The sequence below is a fragment of the Peromyscus maniculatus genome, chromosome 2 (assembly GCF_049852395.1).
Source record: "Peromyscus maniculatus bairdii isolate BWxNUB_F1_BW_parent chromosome 2, HU_Pman_BW_mat_3.1, whole genome shotgun sequence".
Taxonomy (NCBI): Eukaryota; Metazoa; Chordata; class Mammalia; order Rodentia; family Cricetidae; genus Peromyscus; species Peromyscus maniculatus.
The window spans coordinates 84,115,318-84,133,012 of NC_134853.1; the positions used below are offsets into that span (position 1 = coordinate 84,115,318).

The 17,695-nt window shown below is 47.7% G+C and overlaps 1 protein-coding gene across 1 annotated transcript in view; it reads left to right on the forward strand.

Moving 5' to 3' along the window:
• The window catches only part of Snx30 (sorting nexin family member 30), a 100,673-nt gene that overhangs the window by 76,931 nt on the left and 6,047 nt on the right, over positions 1-17,695 (forward strand). The window contains exons 7-8 of the mRNA XM_006994012.4: positions 4,781-4,867; positions 14,095-14,247. Of these exons, the coding sequence (XP_006994074.1) occupies positions 4,781-4,867; positions 14,095-14,247 (240 nt within the window). The remainder of the gene's footprint in view (positions 1-4,780; positions 4,868-14,094; positions 14,248-17,695) is intronic.

A 17,695-nucleotide genomic window follows, 5' to 3' on the forward strand; every position in this document is an offset into this window, starting at 1 on the left:
TCTTTCCAGAAAACTTTCTGATATTTTATCTTATTTCGAGACAGGTCTCTCCTTGTAGCCCTGGCTGTCCTGGAACTCAATGTACAGACCAGGCAGGCCTCGAACTCACAGAGATCTGCCTGCGTCTGCCTCCCGAGTGCTGGGATTAAATGTGCATGCCACCATGCCCAGATGTTTTAGATTAGTGAGAGAAACTTTGGTATTTGTTAGGAAAACTGAAATTGAGAGGGAGTTTAGTTGAGGCCTGGAGACCACCTTTTTTTCCCCTCCAGCTGCTGACAGGCTTTAGGACCAGGAAGGCCCTGCTGGCTTCGCTCTGATGGTGGTTACTGGTGCTAGCTTTGACTGAACCTAAGTGGGTCTTTGAGGAAGCCTCTTGGCAGCTGCTGGAGCCCTCTTTCCTGCCCCACAGTTTATGAGCTCGCAGCCTCTCCAGGGGAAGACCCGGACTTGCGCTCAGGAGGAGACGTTTGTGCTCTCCGGTATATACTCGCAAATCCAGTGTTGATACCGAAAGTCAAACCACAGATTATGCCCCTGATTCCTCCAGGTGGTTTTCTCATTGTCGGCGAAAGGCTGTTTGCCACAGACATGTCATTGGCACTGTTAGTTCATTGCGAACATTTTGGGTGACGGGCCTTACGTTTGTATTGTTTGATAATTCTGTTGTAGAAAATTTCAAACATGTCCAGAAACTGAAAGTCTGGCAAGCCCACCTCATGTTCAAGAGTTCAAGAGTTGACTACTCATGATCCAGCCACTCCCACCCCACCCCCTAGTGTTTTAAAGTGAATCCTAAGCATCATTATAATTTTGTAGAAAAATACTTAGCACCACAAATATACATGCTCCTATAGCCAAGTAAAAAAAAAAAACCATATCATTATCATAACTGCTACAAACTAAAGCCAAGGGCTGGGTAGCTCAGTGGTGGAACACTTGTCTAGCATGTTTGAGAACCAAGGTTCAACCCCTCAGCACTGTGGGAAAAATCATGAACAATTACTGGGCTGGGGAGATGACTGGGTGTGGGGAGTTGGCTAAGAGTCCTTTCTGTGAAAGCTTGGGGAGCTGAGTTTGGATTCTTGGTACCCACATAAGCCAGGTGTGGCTCCATGCATCTGTAACCCAGTGCTGGGTGGTGGTAGGGGGTAACAGAAACAGGCATTTCTGGGCTTGCTGAATGCTAAGCCTATAAACTCCAGGTTCTGGGAGAGACCTTGTCTCAGGAGAATAGGTGGAGATTGATAGAGGGAGACACCCAGTGTCCTCCTCTGGGCTCTGTGTGCATGAACATGGGTATGCAATGTAACACACACACACACACACACACACACACACACACACACACACACACACACACACACACACACACTTTTAATAAACAGTTTCTGACTATGGTCACCTATCCAGTAGTGCTCAAATTGTCTCACACGATTTTTCTAGTCCTCCCTCCCAAACCCATCAGACTCTGTCTATTCATTGGGAGGTTTCTTAAATATTTTAAAATCTCTTCCCATCTTTTCCTTTTCCTCACAATTTTCTTGTTGAAAGTGAGCACTGAGTTGAGTCCTTAGCCTTCTCTTCATCTGAAGTTCCAGATTCTTAGGTCCACTTAAAATCCTGCTGAAGGGCTCAGCATCTGAAAGCGCATCCCAGAGAAGCCATTCTAACTCTTCACCCTGTCCCCCGAGGCCTCAGTCCTCCCCATATTTGTCCCTGTTTTGTTTTTCCTGGGTGACACTTCGTGCCACCCCAATACTGCTGGCATGTTTCCTGCCCACCTCCTCTCTGGCATGGGAGCACCGTGAAGGCAAAAGTGTTTGTTCTCTTCTCTGCCCCTAGGTTGATGAACCATGATTCTGAAAGGCAGAAGTTGGGGAGGAAGGCTGGTGACCTCAAGAGAGGCTCGGGTGGCTTGTGTTTGTCCATCGGAGGCAGGGGCCTCTCTGAAGATGGAGCTTCCTGGCTCTCTCGTTCCCATATCAACCCTCTCTGACAGCCATAAGCTGGATTGGGCAGTTGTATCCCCAGAGACTGTGTGTTTGGGATGGGGAGCCATCCTTAACATGGCCAGCAGTGTGTAGAGGATCCCCCTTAGAAGATACCCAGCCTTCAGCATGGCTGGGTTGTGGTCAAGCTGTGATACCCTAAGTCAGAAGATGGTGGACACTGAGCTGCTACTGTCCTGCCATCCCGCAGTGTGACACCCTGCACTGTCACCAGGCCAAGTCTCCTCATTTAGACAGTAGGCTCTGTGTCCTTTGCCGGGAGCCTTTCATGCTGTCTGGTGATCATGGGATGTAAGCCCAGGTCCTTCCCTGAGCCTGCTCATGAAAGCAGCATCTGTTTGCTCCAGGGGAGATTGGGTGGCAGAGGCGTGGACAGAAGAGCAGCCCAGACTAGCTGGGTCTGAGCTTCTCTTGCCTTCTTTGTGGAATGGGATAAATAGTGACCATCTAAGGTGGATGCGTCTTCTCTCACTTCCCTCCCTTCGAGGGTCTTGGCACCCTCAACAAAGTGACATAATACAAACCAGGGAGAGAAAACCACACACTGGGCTGACAGCCCAAGGCCTTTTCTCAAGAACGTTGGCTCGGAGATTCTGGTCACACCAACAGAGCACCTATCTGTGCGGCTTCATTCCTTGACGTGCTAGACTGAAAATGCCCGCCTTTTCCAGTAAGATGTGCAGCGTTCTGTGAAGGGAGCACACACACACACACACACACACACACACACACACACACACACACACACACACACACACACGCGCGCTGGATAAGATGCCGTCGCTCCCACAGGCAGCGTTGTGAGTTTATTTCTCTTGGGTAGAGAGGATGATTTTCAGTACTTCTAATACCAGACAGGTAGATTTAGATTATAGCCTAGACTTTGTGAAATCAGAAATCCTTGTTATTTTCCTTTGTTGTGTTTTATAGGTTTAGCTGTTCAATGTGGTAGCCACTGGCCATGTATGATGATGTATTTGACTTTAAGTTTAATGAAATGAATAAAATTCAGGGCTGGAGAGATGGCTCAGTGGTTAAGAGCACTGGCTGCTTTTGCAGAGGACACAAATTATGGTTCCACCACCCATGTCAGGTGCTCACAACTGTTTATAACTCAAGCTTCAGGGGGATCTGACGCCTCTGGCCCTGGTGGGAACCTGCATTCACACAACACACACACACACACACACACACACACACACACACACACACACACCTGTTTCTTCAGTCACATGAGCCACGTGCCAGGTTCTTGACAGGCAGAGGGGGCTAGTAACTGCTGTGTTATAGACCGTTTCCCTCACAACAGAAAGCTCCATTGGAGACATTCCTGAGTGTGGGGAGTGAGCATCAGAGCCCTTAGGGGAAAGATGTCTGGCCCACCTGGAGAATGAGTGATTACAGGTTATATAGTCTTCAAAGTAAATTCCTCAGGAGAAGATGTGGGGCCCCCAGTGTGGATGATTCCCTTCAGAAGATGGGCCGTAGAGTACCCTCAGACACTTAGGCACTCAGCACTTGTGAACACATCCCCAGGGACACCAAGTGCCTAGCAGTTCAGGAATGGGTCCTTCTTGCCCTGACTCCATGCCGTGTTGGAAGGTCCCTGTGTGGATTAGAACCTGTCTTGGAAACTTGTGGCTTCTGAGTCATTGGGTAAGAAGGCTCTCACCATTCCTGGTTTGCCATTTTCTGATGTACCTGAGGAAGGTTGCGGGGAAGAACTGAGATGTGCTTTTTCTACTGTGGACAAGTCTTGTGTCTGGCACTGTAGGGTCTGGGCAGCAGGGCTAAGATTGGGGAGGGAAGGGAACCCAGGGCACAGGCTCAAGGTGCCATTCACTCTCAGGTGCTCCTTGCTAGTGTGGACTGAAGAGTGAACACGTCCCTACACTTCTCACGTGAGCACCCACCTGCCTTGCCTCTGTCCCCCCCAGGCTGGCTGTCATTGAGCCATTTGCTGCTCATCCTGACAGGCTTGCTGCATGGTTCTAGGGACTCAGACCTGTCACACAGAGCTTGTGCACACACCTGAGGGTTCAGTTTGAACCCTCAGGTGAGGATTGAGTCTCTGCATCCGGTCCCGACCCAGAGTAGACAACAAACAAGTGACTGATGGAACAGTGGACAGGTCAGTCCACCAAGGATCAGCCAACACCAAGGAGTCAAGAACTCGCCTATAATCATCCTATAATGGAGTGACGATAGCTGATTAGTGTATTCATGGAGATTGCTGAGAGCAGATTTAAATGCTCTCACCACAAAGAAATAAGCATGAGGTAATGTCTGTTAATTAGCTCAGTGTAGCCACACCATAATATGCATGTTTTTGGAACATTTTGTGCACAATAAATATGTATGATTTTTGTCAGTTATGTAAATTAATAATTAATTTTTTGACTGTTTTTTTTCCACTGAAACCAAAGACGGCCCTGTGTTTAAGCACAGAGCTCGGCATCGGTCAGAGTTCTCTGTACATGGTAAGGCTGAGGCCTCTCGGCAGTGTGCTGGTGGGTGCACATCTCCACACTTGCCCTTTCCAAAATCTACTGCTGTCAACATCTGGCGGCGTTCTTCCCTGGAAAGCCCAGTCTCCAGGATTGATTCTCCTTCCTTCCTGTTCTCAGAGCTCATGTCATATACAGCTTCTGGACCACAATCCCTGTCCTGGGAACACATGGCTGGGCCAGGGTGCTGTGATTTGGGGAGGGCTGGGAGTTGGAGGCCCCTTTACAGACTGTTAACATGCTTCTCTCTACCTTCCACAGAGTGTGCTGAAGAAGAGGGACCAAGTTCAAGCAGAGTATGAAGCCAAATTGGAAGCTGTGGCTCTGAGAAAGGAAGATCGCCCCAAGGTCAGGACAGCACCCGGCAAAGGCTGAATGCTGCAGGCTCCCTACTGATGTTGATGATCATCCTTAGATTTAAGGATAGACTCTTGCCACTACCAATATGTCGTTCTCTTTCTTGTTTGTTTGTGATTAGACTTTATAGTTGTATTCACAGAAGGGATGGGAGTAGGGAATGTCATTGAAATGTTATAGTAAGGATCAATGTTCAGGCAAATAGTCTGACGTCAGAGCTAGTCATCTGTACTCCTCTCCCTGGAACAGATTTGGAGAATTTGAAACTCAGACCTCAGAGATAACACTCTTTGACTTTGTGTGTGCCTTTTCTTTTTTTTTTAATTAATTGTTTCACATATTACTGTGATAGTCATCTGACCCAAAGGGGAGGTAGTATTACCCCATTTCATGGGCAGGAAAGTGAGTCACAGAGCTGTTCTGTGCATCTCTTGGCCTTTTGGATGCAGATGTTTCTGACCCAGTCTGCCATCATAGCAGGCGTAGATGCATGTCTGCTGTATTGATTCATGTGTTACCATAGTGATCCATTGTAACAAGTCTTTTTCTGTCCCACTAGCAAGCTCCCAAATAATGACATAGAGACTTCTTATAATTATGAATGCCTGGCTTATAGTTTAGGCTTGTTCCTAACTAGTTCTTATAACTTAAATTAATCCATTTATATTAATCTCCATTCTACCATGTGGCATTACCTCTTCCATCTAGCACCTCCTGTTTCCTCTCTGTATCTCCTGTGCATCTAGATTCCTTCTCCTCTTCCTTTCTCTCTCCAGAAATCTCCTGCCTAGTTATTGGCTGTTCAGCTTTTTATTACACCAATCACAGCAATACATCTTTACATAGTGTACAAATATCCCACAACATTTCCCCCTTTTTGTCTAAATAAAAAAGGAAAGGTTTATTTTTTTTTAACTGTAACATACTAAAACTATATACAATAAGAACAATTATTAGGTAAGAATTACATTCACAATTTCCAACCCATTTATATTTGGCAAATTAGGAGAGAGTACGTATTATCTATTCTATCTTAATGAGCCAGAGTTTTATACCTAAACCACTTTCTTTTTTCTTTTTTTTTAAGATTTATTATGTATTTATTATGTATACAGCATGTATGACTGCAGGCCAGAAGAGGGCATCAGATCTGATTATGGATGGTTGTGAGCCACCATGTGGTTGCTGGGAATTGAACTCAGGACCTCTGGAAGAGCAGTCAGTGCTCTTAACCTCTGAACCATCTCTCCAGCCCCCACCTAAACCACTTTCTATCATAGCTTGTATTACCATTCTTAAAAAATATCTTTTTAGACCATAAAACATATTTTTAGGTAAACAACTTAAGCTTTTATGTTTTTCAAACTTAAAAACTTTACATCTCTTATGTAAGTTTCTTTTCTGAATTTGGTAACAAGGAAAACTGTAAAACTATAACTATTAGTCTTCAATCCCATCAAAGACCCAAGAAGGATAAAATATTACCTGAGTAAACAGGAAGTATAGAGTAAACAACTTCCAAAACTGTAGAAACACAGAGACCTCTGGCTTCCTGGACAGTCACCCAGGGTTCCTCTGTAATGTTGGGGCATCTATATTTGGCCTACAGGCCTAAAATATCTGGCAGACTTTTCTGTGAAACAGTAATTTTGAAGGACTGTCCTACTATGTCTTGGCAAAGTTCGGCCTTTACTTTCTTTTGTGTCTTGCTTGTCCAGTTTGGACAGCATACTGTCAGCAGTCAAGGAAAGGGCCTTAAACCCACTGGGCAGCTCTGCCCATGGCCCTAGCTGGCTCAAGCCTGCAGGCAGCAACCAGGAGCCGTGTGTCTGTACACCTCAGTCGGCCTGAGACACTGCAGGACTAGGAAGCTGTGTCTGGCTCTGTGTTTGTGTGTTTGGAACTTTTTTTAAAAAAACTTTCTCAGGTCCTATGTAGATAGTCGAGACTCCACGTTTGATGCCATATGTAACAAGTGTTTTTCTGTCCCACCAACCAGCTCCCAAATAATGACATAGGGACTTCTTTTTTTGGGGGGGGTGGGGGGACGACTTCTTATTACTTATGAAAGCTCGGCCTATAGCTTAGGCTTGTTCCTAACTAGCTCTTGTAACTTAAATTAACCCATTTCTATTAATCTACATTCTACCATGTGATGTTACCTCTCTTCCATCTAGCACCTCCTGTTTCCTCTCTGTGTCTCCTGTGTGCCTGATTCCTCCTCCTCTTCCTTTCTCTCCCCAGAAATCTCTCTTATACCTCCTGCCTAGCTCTTGGCCATTCAGCTTTTTATTACACCAGTCACAGCATGCACCTTCCCACAGTGCACAGATATCCCGCAGCAATCCACACTGGAACATGAGTGCTTCTTGCCTCTGACAGAAAGCGGGATAGGATCCCATGTGGGTTACTTTCCTCCTTGCTCTGCCCAAAGTCACTAGAGGAAGGGAGGGTTTACTCTAGCTTACATTTGAGGTTTCAGTCCAGCATGGCTGGGAGGACATAGCAGGACGAGCATGAAGCAGCCGATCACATGGTATCACAACCAGGACGCAAAGAGCCATGGACACGAGTAGTACCCAACCCGTTTTCTCCTTTTTATTCAGTGACAACCTCAGCTTGTGGAATGATGCCTGCTTCAGTTAACCCAATCTAGAAACCCTTCACAAACATGCCTGGGGTTTTGCTTCCATGATGACTCCAAGTTTCATCAACTTGACAATCAGGATTGGCCATCTTGTCTACCAGCCCAGAGCATGTAGCTGATGGACACCCCACCCCTGCCACCCCTTGCTTCTCTTGCCATGGGCTGTCGCAGGCCCCCTTCCTGTGTGCTGTGAGGAACCCATGGTGGAAATGAGGGCAGGCGCACAGTCTCCGCCATCTTCATGCTGCCCCTTTCACTGGAATCTTCTAGCTGTTCTTATGATCTGGAACATAGCTCCGTGTGCTGAGCCCACATCCCAGCCTCGTTGAAACGGAATGACATGGAAGACTAGATATTTAAACATTTTATTTTATTTTATTTTATTTTATTTTATTTTATTTTATTTATTATTATAAATATTATAATAATAATAATATTATATTATTTATTTTTGGTTTTTCAAGGCAGGGTTTTTCTGTAGTTTTGGTGCCTGTCCTGGATCTTGCTCTGTAGACCAGGCTGGCCTTGAACTCATAGAGATCCACCTGGCTCTGCCTCCCGAGTGCCGGGATTAAAGGTGTGCACCACCACTGCCCAGCTTAGCATTTTATTTTTTTGTGATTTAGCTTTAACTATAAGGATAGAGATCGGGGCTGGAGAGATGGCTTAGAGGTTAAGAACACTGACTGCCCTTCTAGAGGTTCTGAGTTCAATTCCCAGCAACCACATGGTGGTTCACAACCATCTATAATGAGATCTGGTGCCCTCTTCTGGCCTGCAGACAAACATGCTGTATGCATAATAAATAAATAAATCTTAAAAAAAAAAAAAAAGGTAGAGGTCACCTTAGGAAAACATAAGTGGCTGTGATCTCATGTGTAAAGTCTAAAGAACTTATAAACACAGAGAAGAAAGGTGGTTTCTAGGAAGTGGGGAAGTAAAAGATGCTGCTCAAGAGGCCCGACCTTTAGTCATAAAATGAGCATATTCTGAAGATCTGATGTGCTTCCTGGGTGCCATGGATGCCAGAGTGATTATGGTATCATTACATGGTTTATGTGCATGTCAAATCATGCGTTCTTAAAAATCCAGACGTCACTCTTTGTCCTAGTTGGCTTTCTGTTGCTGTGATAAAGACCATGGTGTACACACACACACACACACACACACACACACACACACACACACACACACACACATCTCCCTGGGCACAGTCCTTTGGAGGAAGCCAAGGCAGGACTCTGGAGGCAGAAACTGAAGCAGAAGCCATAGAGGAATGGACTGTCCTTATTGATTTGCTTTCTATGACTTGTTCAGTTGACTTTCTTCACAGCCCAGGGCCACCTTGCCCAGGGGTGGCTTTTATGTGGGTGTCAGGGATTCAAACTTAGGTCCTCATATTGCAATGCTTGCTCACTGATCTCCCCAGCTCTGCCACCCTCCAGTCTCTGGCCTTTTTTGAGCCTTAGACACATTTCATTGCATCCTAAGCTCCAACTTCACACTTCTCCCCTACACCCCTGCTCCATGGCTGTCTGTCCATCAGCATGTGGACAGACATCGAGGAAATGAGCAACTTTAGGCTTTGCTCTGCTTATCTTCATATGGTTTCGAGCTCACAAATAAAGCCGCTGTTAGTGAAGTAAAAAGCCAGGGCATCAGGAAGTGAGTTAGGTTTAGTTGTGTTCCAGAGACCCAGCCAGCTCCGTTAGTTACTGGTAGTCTAGTGGTGGGAGGTGAGGGCTGGGTTTGCACATAGCAACAGAAAGTGAAATCTTAAGAAAAAAAAAAAAAGGAAAGAAACAAAAAAAAAGTTGATCCAGAGAGTGAGAATTTTGAGGTGGCATACTGAAATCTAATCACTTAAGAAAAACTCTGTGTGTGTGTGTGTGTGATGTGTTCATGTGGGTACCCAGAAGCCTCAGGGTCTCTGTTGTTCACTGCTCTGTGCTGGACTACCTGGCCTGAGAGCTTCCGGCCATTCTATCTCTGACTCCCATTACAGACTCTGTAGAATCATGTGGGTTCTAGGAATCCAAACTTAGTATCATGCTTATACAGCAAGAGTTTTTCCCACTGAGCTGTGTCCCCAGCCTAAAACCTAATTACTTTTGTGTAAACCAGAGGAAGGAAGGAGTTTCATGGGTCTCAGGATCCTCCCCTCAGATAGAGTAGTCACTCTAGGATGGAGGAGTCAGGATGAAGGATCGGACCGCATGGCTGAGGTGCTGGCTGGAGCCCTGTGGTCTGTCGGTGAAAGCCGAGGACAGGTCTGGTGAGGCTTCTAGTGCTGAGAGAGACATAACTGGATAGGATTTCTAGTTTTGCTCTTTTTTTGAGTCTTGAGAAAACCATAGACACTGAGCTGATTTGCCCTCAGAAAGTGGAGCTGTTTTGTGTAGACTTAGTGTGGTGGTTTGAAAGAAAATGGCCCCCAAAGGAATGGCACTTTTAGGAGTGTGGCCTTGTTGGAACAGATCTGGCCTTGTTGGAGGAAGTGTGTCACTGTGGGGTCACTTTTGCTCAAGCTTTGCTCAGTGTAGCACTCAGTCTACTTCCAGTTGCCTGCGTATCAACATGTAGCAGCTCCTTCTCCAAAACCATGTCTGCCTGTACGCCGCCATGCTCCCCGCCATGATGATAATGGACTGAACCTCTGAAACTATAAGAGGCCACCTCAGTTAAACGTTTTCCTTTATAAGAGTTGCGAGTCTGTGAAGAGACAGGGGGTCATCGTGTCTCTTCACAGCAATAGAAACCGTAACGAAGGCACTTGGCTTTCTTCCTGGTTTTAATGTTGAGAAACCACAGGCATAGGAGGAGACCAGCTGCCTTCTGCTGGCTGTTCCAGGACCAGACTTCACAAGTCTTAGAATGTGGCCCTCTTCAGAGAGAGACTCAGCTGTTACTACAGAAGTGTCAGAGGACTTGATATGTAAAGTTGGGCTAGACATCGGCACACTGAGTAAATAGTGAGGGGACATTTACATTTCAGTCAACTTTGCATTTAGAAGAAAGACTTACTTTATGTGCATGAGTGTTTTACTTACATGTATGTGTATGTACCATGTACCTGTGGAGACCAGAAGAGGGTGTTGGAACCCCTGGAACTGGAGTTACAGGTAGTGCTGAGTTGCCATGTTGGTCCTGGGAACCACACCCATGTCCTGCAAGAGTAGCAGGTGTTCCTAACCACTGAGCCACCTCTCCAGTACCTGTAGTTTTTGCATTTTTTCTCTTTTCCATGCTAATACATTCACGTATCATTAAATCAGAAAAAAATAAGGAAGCAGGGCCTGGTGGAACATGCCTGTAATCCCAGTATTCAGGAGCCTGAGAGGCAAGGGAATCCCCAGTTAGAGGCCTGCCTGGGGTACCCAGCCAGACACTGTCTCAAGAAGCCAACAGCGAACAAGAAAGAATGAGGGAGGCCAGGAAAGATGCTATGCAAAAATGGAGTTTTGTTTTGGTTTTTTTGAGAGAAGGTTTCTCTGTGTAGCCTTGGCTGTCCTGAAACTCGCTCTCTAGACCAGGCTGGCCTCAAACACACAGAGATCCACCTGGCTCTGCTTCTTGAGTGCTGGGATTAAAGGTATGTGCTACTACTACCCGGCATAATATAGTTATTTTGTTTTTGTTTTTGTTTTTGTTTTTGTTTTTTTTTTTGGTTTTTCAAGTAATATAGTTATTTTAAAAGGAATTTTTGAAAAATGGCAGAAAGCAGCTATTTTAGGCACCATGTATGCACAGTTGAAAGCAGAGAAAGGTGAACGTGGGTTCCAGTCAAGTTTCCCTGCCCCTTTCCCCTTTAACTCAGCAGGCACCCCATTCGTGTTTGGAGTGGGCCTTCTCTTAGTTGACCCTCTCTGGAACCCCTTCTGCACACACCCAGAGAGTCTCTTGGGTGATTCTAAAATCCAGTCAGGTTGACAGTGACCACAGTTGTGTCAAAAGGGCAGCAACTACACACACACACACACACACACACACACACACACACACACCGTGTTGGGATTGGACTTCAGGGCCTTTGCACAGTAGCTACGTACTGTCCCCTGAGCTGTGCCCCAGCACGCTGTCACTGGCGTAGTGAGTGTCTCACCCTGTAGTCCAGGCTGACCTTGACTGGCTGTCTTCCTGCTCCTGCCTTCCTAATGCTGCAGTTCCGAGCATCACATCCTTCTAGGAGACTCCCCTTTCCCGTACTGGGGACCGAACCCAGAGCCTGATGCCTGCCAGGCAAGCACTCCACCACTGAGCCGTGTCTCTAGCCCCAGACATCTTAATGGCGAGCTCTAAGAGACCGGGGAGCATTAAGCAAGGGTATCTATCTATCATCTCCAAATACTTTTGGCAGGTGGAGAGACAGGCATTTTCTGGTAAGTTTCACAGCAGCTGTGGTTGCAGACCGAGGTGGGCAGGGTTCTGTTATCCCCCCCTCTTCATTCCAGCCTTCTGTCGGTGTGAGTGTCCCCACTTCACAGATGTTGGGCCAGTGCTGGCTGCCTTTACGGGTTCCACATGGGCTCCCTGCGGCCTTTGCACCGTTGAGGCGAGCTTTGGCTTTTGTGAGCATTCAGAGATGAGCGCTGCAGGGCCTCGGGGAGACTGTGGGCCTCCTCTTGGCTCTTTTGCTCTGTCTCTCTAGCTTCTTCCCTGGAAAGGAGCCCGTGGCTCCCCATCTCTGAATGTGCTCTTGGCTTCTCAGTCACTGGATTCCCTTCTCCTCACCATTCCCCGGGAGTTGGTGTTTTCACTCTGTGCCCTTCTGTATTCCTACCTCAGGCTCACACAGAAACCTCTGTGCACCACACAGGTAACACATGGGGCTGCTTGAGCTGGAGATGCCTGTCTAGGGTTCAGGCTTCCGTGGGCTGTGAGGATCAATGCGCTGCTATTCACAGTTTCGGGGAAGGAAATGCTCTCCTCAGTGTACTTGGCTGAGAAACCACAGTGTTGTTCGTGACAGAGGAATTAGTCTGTCATCAGTCTTGGGACCTGAAGCCATGAGCACCTCTTTCCCTCAAGTCTTGGGATTTTTGTCTGTCTTACATTCCTGGGAGAGTCTAATAGCCAGTGGTAGGGAATGAATAATGTGAATCTGTGGCCTTGCTTCGAGAAGGAAACGGGTAGAGGTTTATATATTAGGGCCTGGATGCCCTAATATAAATGCCCTGCCCACAAAAAGAGCTCAAGAATATGGATTTCAGATGGATTTAGGCTACCACTCTGCATCACCACACACGAAAACATACAGCGTTAGCTCACCAAACAAACGAGCACACCGCGACCATTAGCACCCATACCTGAGCCTTTTTCTGATGGAATTTCTCATCAGACATGGAGGAGCCTGTGTGGGAACAACAGCTTATCCTCAATTCAGACTTTTTTGCCATGTGAGGCATTAGCAGGTGACCCAGCCCCCAATTTTTTGTATCTTATTATAGAGAGCGCCCATCTTTTATCCTTGGATATTGCCATCCCAATGTCTGTCAGACGCAAGGAGCGTGACTAACAATAAGGAATACTAGGTGTTACTCATCAGTTAATTATTACAAAAACACGCAAACAAGAAACAGTCACAACGTCACCTACCTGCAAGCCTGGGTGTCAGCTGTCAGCAGCCCTCATATTCATGTAGTTGGGCAACTTCACCAGGAAAGGTGCCAGTTCCCTCAGCCCGGTCCTTGCCATGTCGACATTGTCCTGGCTGATAGACACTGACTCCCAGTAGTTATTCCTGTACTTGGGGACATTTGGGCTCATTGGTCTGGGGACTTGAAACCTTGAAAGTCTCACTTGCTTCTGGCACCTGACATGGGCCCAGAGGGGCACTGGAGACAAGACAGGAAAGTCTGGCTTGGGCAAGCCACTGTGACCGGGAGCCCCGTTAGCCACGTGGGATGAATGCAACTCACTGTAGCAAAGTGAAGGTCACGAAACCCAGGGGGCACTTCCCTTCGGAGATGGTCTTCCTAAACCTTAAGAAAAACTTGACACTACCTGCTGTATTATGCTTCAAATTCTTTGGATACTTTCCTTTCATTCTGGGACTTTCTGGTTATCTGCCACCCAGAGCGCAGAAAGGTACCCAGTTTATTTATGACGTGGAGTTCAGAGGAGGGAGCTGACTGGTTGTCTGGTTATTACAGTTGACGCAGGAAAATGAGGGAAGACATCATCAGACATCACGAGTATTGGACTAGTTCCCGTGACCCAGGAAACCCCTTCTTTCCTAGTTCTGAAATGACATAGGACTGTACGCAGGGCTGCTGCTGTACGTGGAAAGTCTGTCCCCATTTGTCAGCATGGATGGGTAAATCCTGAAAGGATCCTAAGCCACCTTACTCCGATTGCAGGGTTTTTCCTTCCCATTTGTAAATGGCGACAGACGCCCGTTTCCTGTGCGTCTCTGCTCTGTTGAGTGGGATGATGTTTGCTTTTTACGAACCCTTCCTGGATCCCACAACCCGAGAGCCGCTGTTTTCCAGGGACATTTTAATTTAGCACTTCGGCTCACGGCAGGAGAAACCAGACACACTTCACAGCCACGAATACATTTCCCTTCCAGGTGCCAGCAGATGTGGAGAAGTGCCAGGACAGGATGGAGTGCTTCAACGCTGACCTGAAGGCTGACATGGAGAGGTGGCAGGGCAGCAAGCGGCATGACTTCCGGCAGCTGCTCGTGGGCTTGGCGGACAAGAACATCCAGTATTATGAGAAGGTGAGCAGCAGGTCCCGTGCCACTGCGGTTTCTAGTGGCCAGAGCCTGGCGGGGGCAGGGGTGTCCCCCAGAAACCCCAGAGCACGATCCTCCTTGTCCCATCCTTAACTTGCATCAGAGGTGCCCCAGTGCCCTGGCAGAGCGCAGCTGAGTGTGGGAGCAGAGACCGAGTTCTCACGGGCTCCCCGGCACGTGCTGGGGGAAGTGGCTAGACCAGCACCTGGGTGCCCCCAGTTTATGGAGGCTTTGGGGTTTCTTATGTTACCTTGTGGTTCCACATAGAGGGGTCTTCATTTTCACCATGCCAAGGACTCCCTTTAGTCATCTGTTGAAGCTCATAGACATCTTAACCAAAATCCTGTTTGTTTTTAATGTTAGACTTTACAATACTCTTTTTAAATACCTAAAATAAAGGTATATGGAATTACATAGGAAAGCAATGCTATTAGAAAAGACTTTCATTCCTGTATCCTCTTGATCTATGGACCTCAGGTTAAACATTCCCATTAACACACACGTGTGCACGCACACACAGACACACACACACACACAGACACACACAGACACACACAGACACACACACACACACACACACACACACACACACACACACACACGGGAGGAGAGGGTAAGAGGGAGAGAGCCATCTCCTAAAATCAAGATTCACTCCTAATGTATCTAATTTGGAGTCATTTCTGGTAATGAGTCTTGGTGTCTCATCTGCACTTACAGTTAAACAACGGTCCGGTTTCAGCTGAAATAACTTGTGACCTTGAGATTCAGCTGTGGGAACCAGGGCAGCCTCTCACCCCGGAAGGTGTTGGGGATAGGGCAGCCTCTCACCCCGGAAGGTGTTGGGGATAGGCCTGTCTCCTAGATTGTGGCCGTAGGACACCTCCTTGGCCTGGGCTGTTGCTGAGGCTTCTGTGGTTGCGGCTGCTGCTCTGAGGTGATGTGCCTGTGCTTTTCCCGGCTTCCTGAAGGAAAGTCGAGGAGACAGAGCTGAGCGTGGGGGGAGATGGAGGCGCCTTCCATCCTTCCCTGCCCTTTCTCTCGAGTCCCTGCTGCTTCTGAACTGGATCTGCCCCGGGTGCTTTGCACACGTCAGCTCATGAAATTTAACCCTCCATCAGGCTCAGAGGTGTGGGTATCAGAGGAAGTCCTGAGTGAGGTATTGTTGACCCATTTCCAGGCTTCCGAGGCCTCTGACCCACAGGAAACTGGCAAATCCATTTAATCATGGGCAGGCTCAGGAGGGAGAGCAAAGCTTGCTGGGGCCGGAGTGTGAGTGGTGTTGAACAATTGATCAGGGTGTTACAAAGACTGGAACCCTAGCTTCCTCCTGCCAGGTGTTTACAGCCTGAGCCTGCTCAACTCAGCCTACAGGCCGCCTACAGAGATTACCAGCACTGGCTAATACCCCTCCCCTGTGCTGTCCCTAATAAACTCACTGAGGCTCCATGCTGCTGGCAGTAGGAGCCCTCCATCAGAGTGAGCACACCCCCGCCTGATCCCAGCTTTGCTGCATGCCTGTCTGTATGTCTGTCCTTTTTTCTTCGCCACCCCCTCGTCAAGGTTCCAGGACCCAAGCCACATGGTCATGTCAGGTGGTGTGGCAAAGGAGATGTTATGATTTTCAATTTGGCTAAAGAAACCAACACTCACAGAAGTTTAAAAATTCCTCCCAAGCCGACCCACCCTTTGAGTACCAAACTATAAATATCTAACTGATGGAACTGTGAGTCCGGATTGTCCCACGCACAATCAGCTTAGGAGATGGGCCACATGCTTTTGGAAACAGCCTCGGTTCCTCAAAGGTAGGAAGCTCCCCACATGAGGTCAGGGCCTCCTGCTGCTGGCTGTGAGTTAGGCCAGGCACCCGCCCATCTCTCTCCTTCTTGATTTGTTAAGTCCTAATCATTTTTCAGGGGATGATCGTGAAGATAAAGTAAAATGCACATTCACGTTACCAGAACATACTCAGCATGTGGCAAACAGTCAGTAAAAGTTACCTTCCTGTTCTTACTTCCCAGTCTAAAACCAACAGGTTCAGTGTCTCCATCATACCCGTGGTGGGTGACTCCACCATCTCTAAAGTCCCAGAATGCGCACTCGGGTCTATGTCTGTTTCTTCTCATTGTACCCTAAACAGGGTAACTACCTTGAGGCCTGGTCTTGGCATCTACGTGTAATTGACGTTTTTCCTGTACTTCTTGTGTGCGAAGGATTGTTTACAAAGTTGGTGAATAGCTGGATTTGCACAGCCCCCTAGGCATCCCCAGTCCATCAGAGATGCGCTGATGATAGATTCCCAGAGGCAGGGGTGAAATAAGTATGTTAAAGGTAAGGAACAGGGAAAACAAAAAACAAAAACAAAAACAAAAACAAAAACCTAGGGGCCTGGTGGAGAGGGCAGGAAAGACCAGTCTGTGGAAATAACATTTATTCTGATCCCTAGAGACAAAGATCTGACTCACATCTACCGTAGGCAAAGGGCACAACATATGCAAGTCCCTGGGCAAGAAAAGAACTGACACATTTGAGGACCGAAAAGAAGGTTTGCCTGGTCATGGTTCCTCTTGGGACATGCACAAAGACCCTTGTAGCTAGGAGGGGCTAGTTTAGAATTTGGAATTCTGTGGACTTCCCTTGGGGTCCACTGCTGGAAGCAAGCTCCTTGAGGCCGCCTAGTCTGTCCTTATGTAGGACAGGCCTCTGCGTCGCCCAGGAAGGTATCAGGGAGAAGTTTCACCACTCCTCCGTCTGCTTGACCTGGTGATGCCTCTCTCCTCTGCAGAACTCCGCCCAGTGACTCAGCAGAGTCCTCCTTCCCCAGGCTGTCTGGTACAGTGGGTTTATCCTTCCCTCTTGCAAGAGTCTTCAGAGGGAGGAGTGTGTCTACTGGGGCACCACTCTCAGTGCCAGTGCCCACAGCTTCTAAGTTCTTGGCCTCTCCGAGGACCTGGAGTGAAAGGAGCTTGCAGCGAAAGGAATATCAGTTTGCATTCATGTTCTGCCTGAACCACGTGACAATGAATGGAAAATAGAGAACAGTGTATGCCCTAGTGAAACCTGATAGTTGGGCCAGTGCGATGGCCCCCTGGAGTGGGTAAGGGGACTCGCTGCCAAGCCTGACATGGTGGAAGGAGAGCGCTGACCCCTTCAGGTTGTCCTGACATCCACACACACATGTCCTGGTACATGTGCTCCCGCCCTTCACATGCACAGGAATCACTGTAAACGTTGTTGGCCTCCCTTCTCCCTGTTCTTTGGGGAGAACTAAGAGTAGCCCAGACAAGCAAACCAAACTTGAGGTTGGTGAGTGAGAGCAGGTTTTCCACCCACCCTGACTCAGGTGGCTGGCCCTTCATGTTTACATCCTTGTACAGCTCCACCCACACCTCCAACCATGTCCCCATCGGGGCTCAGAACTGGTGTCCTCATCAAG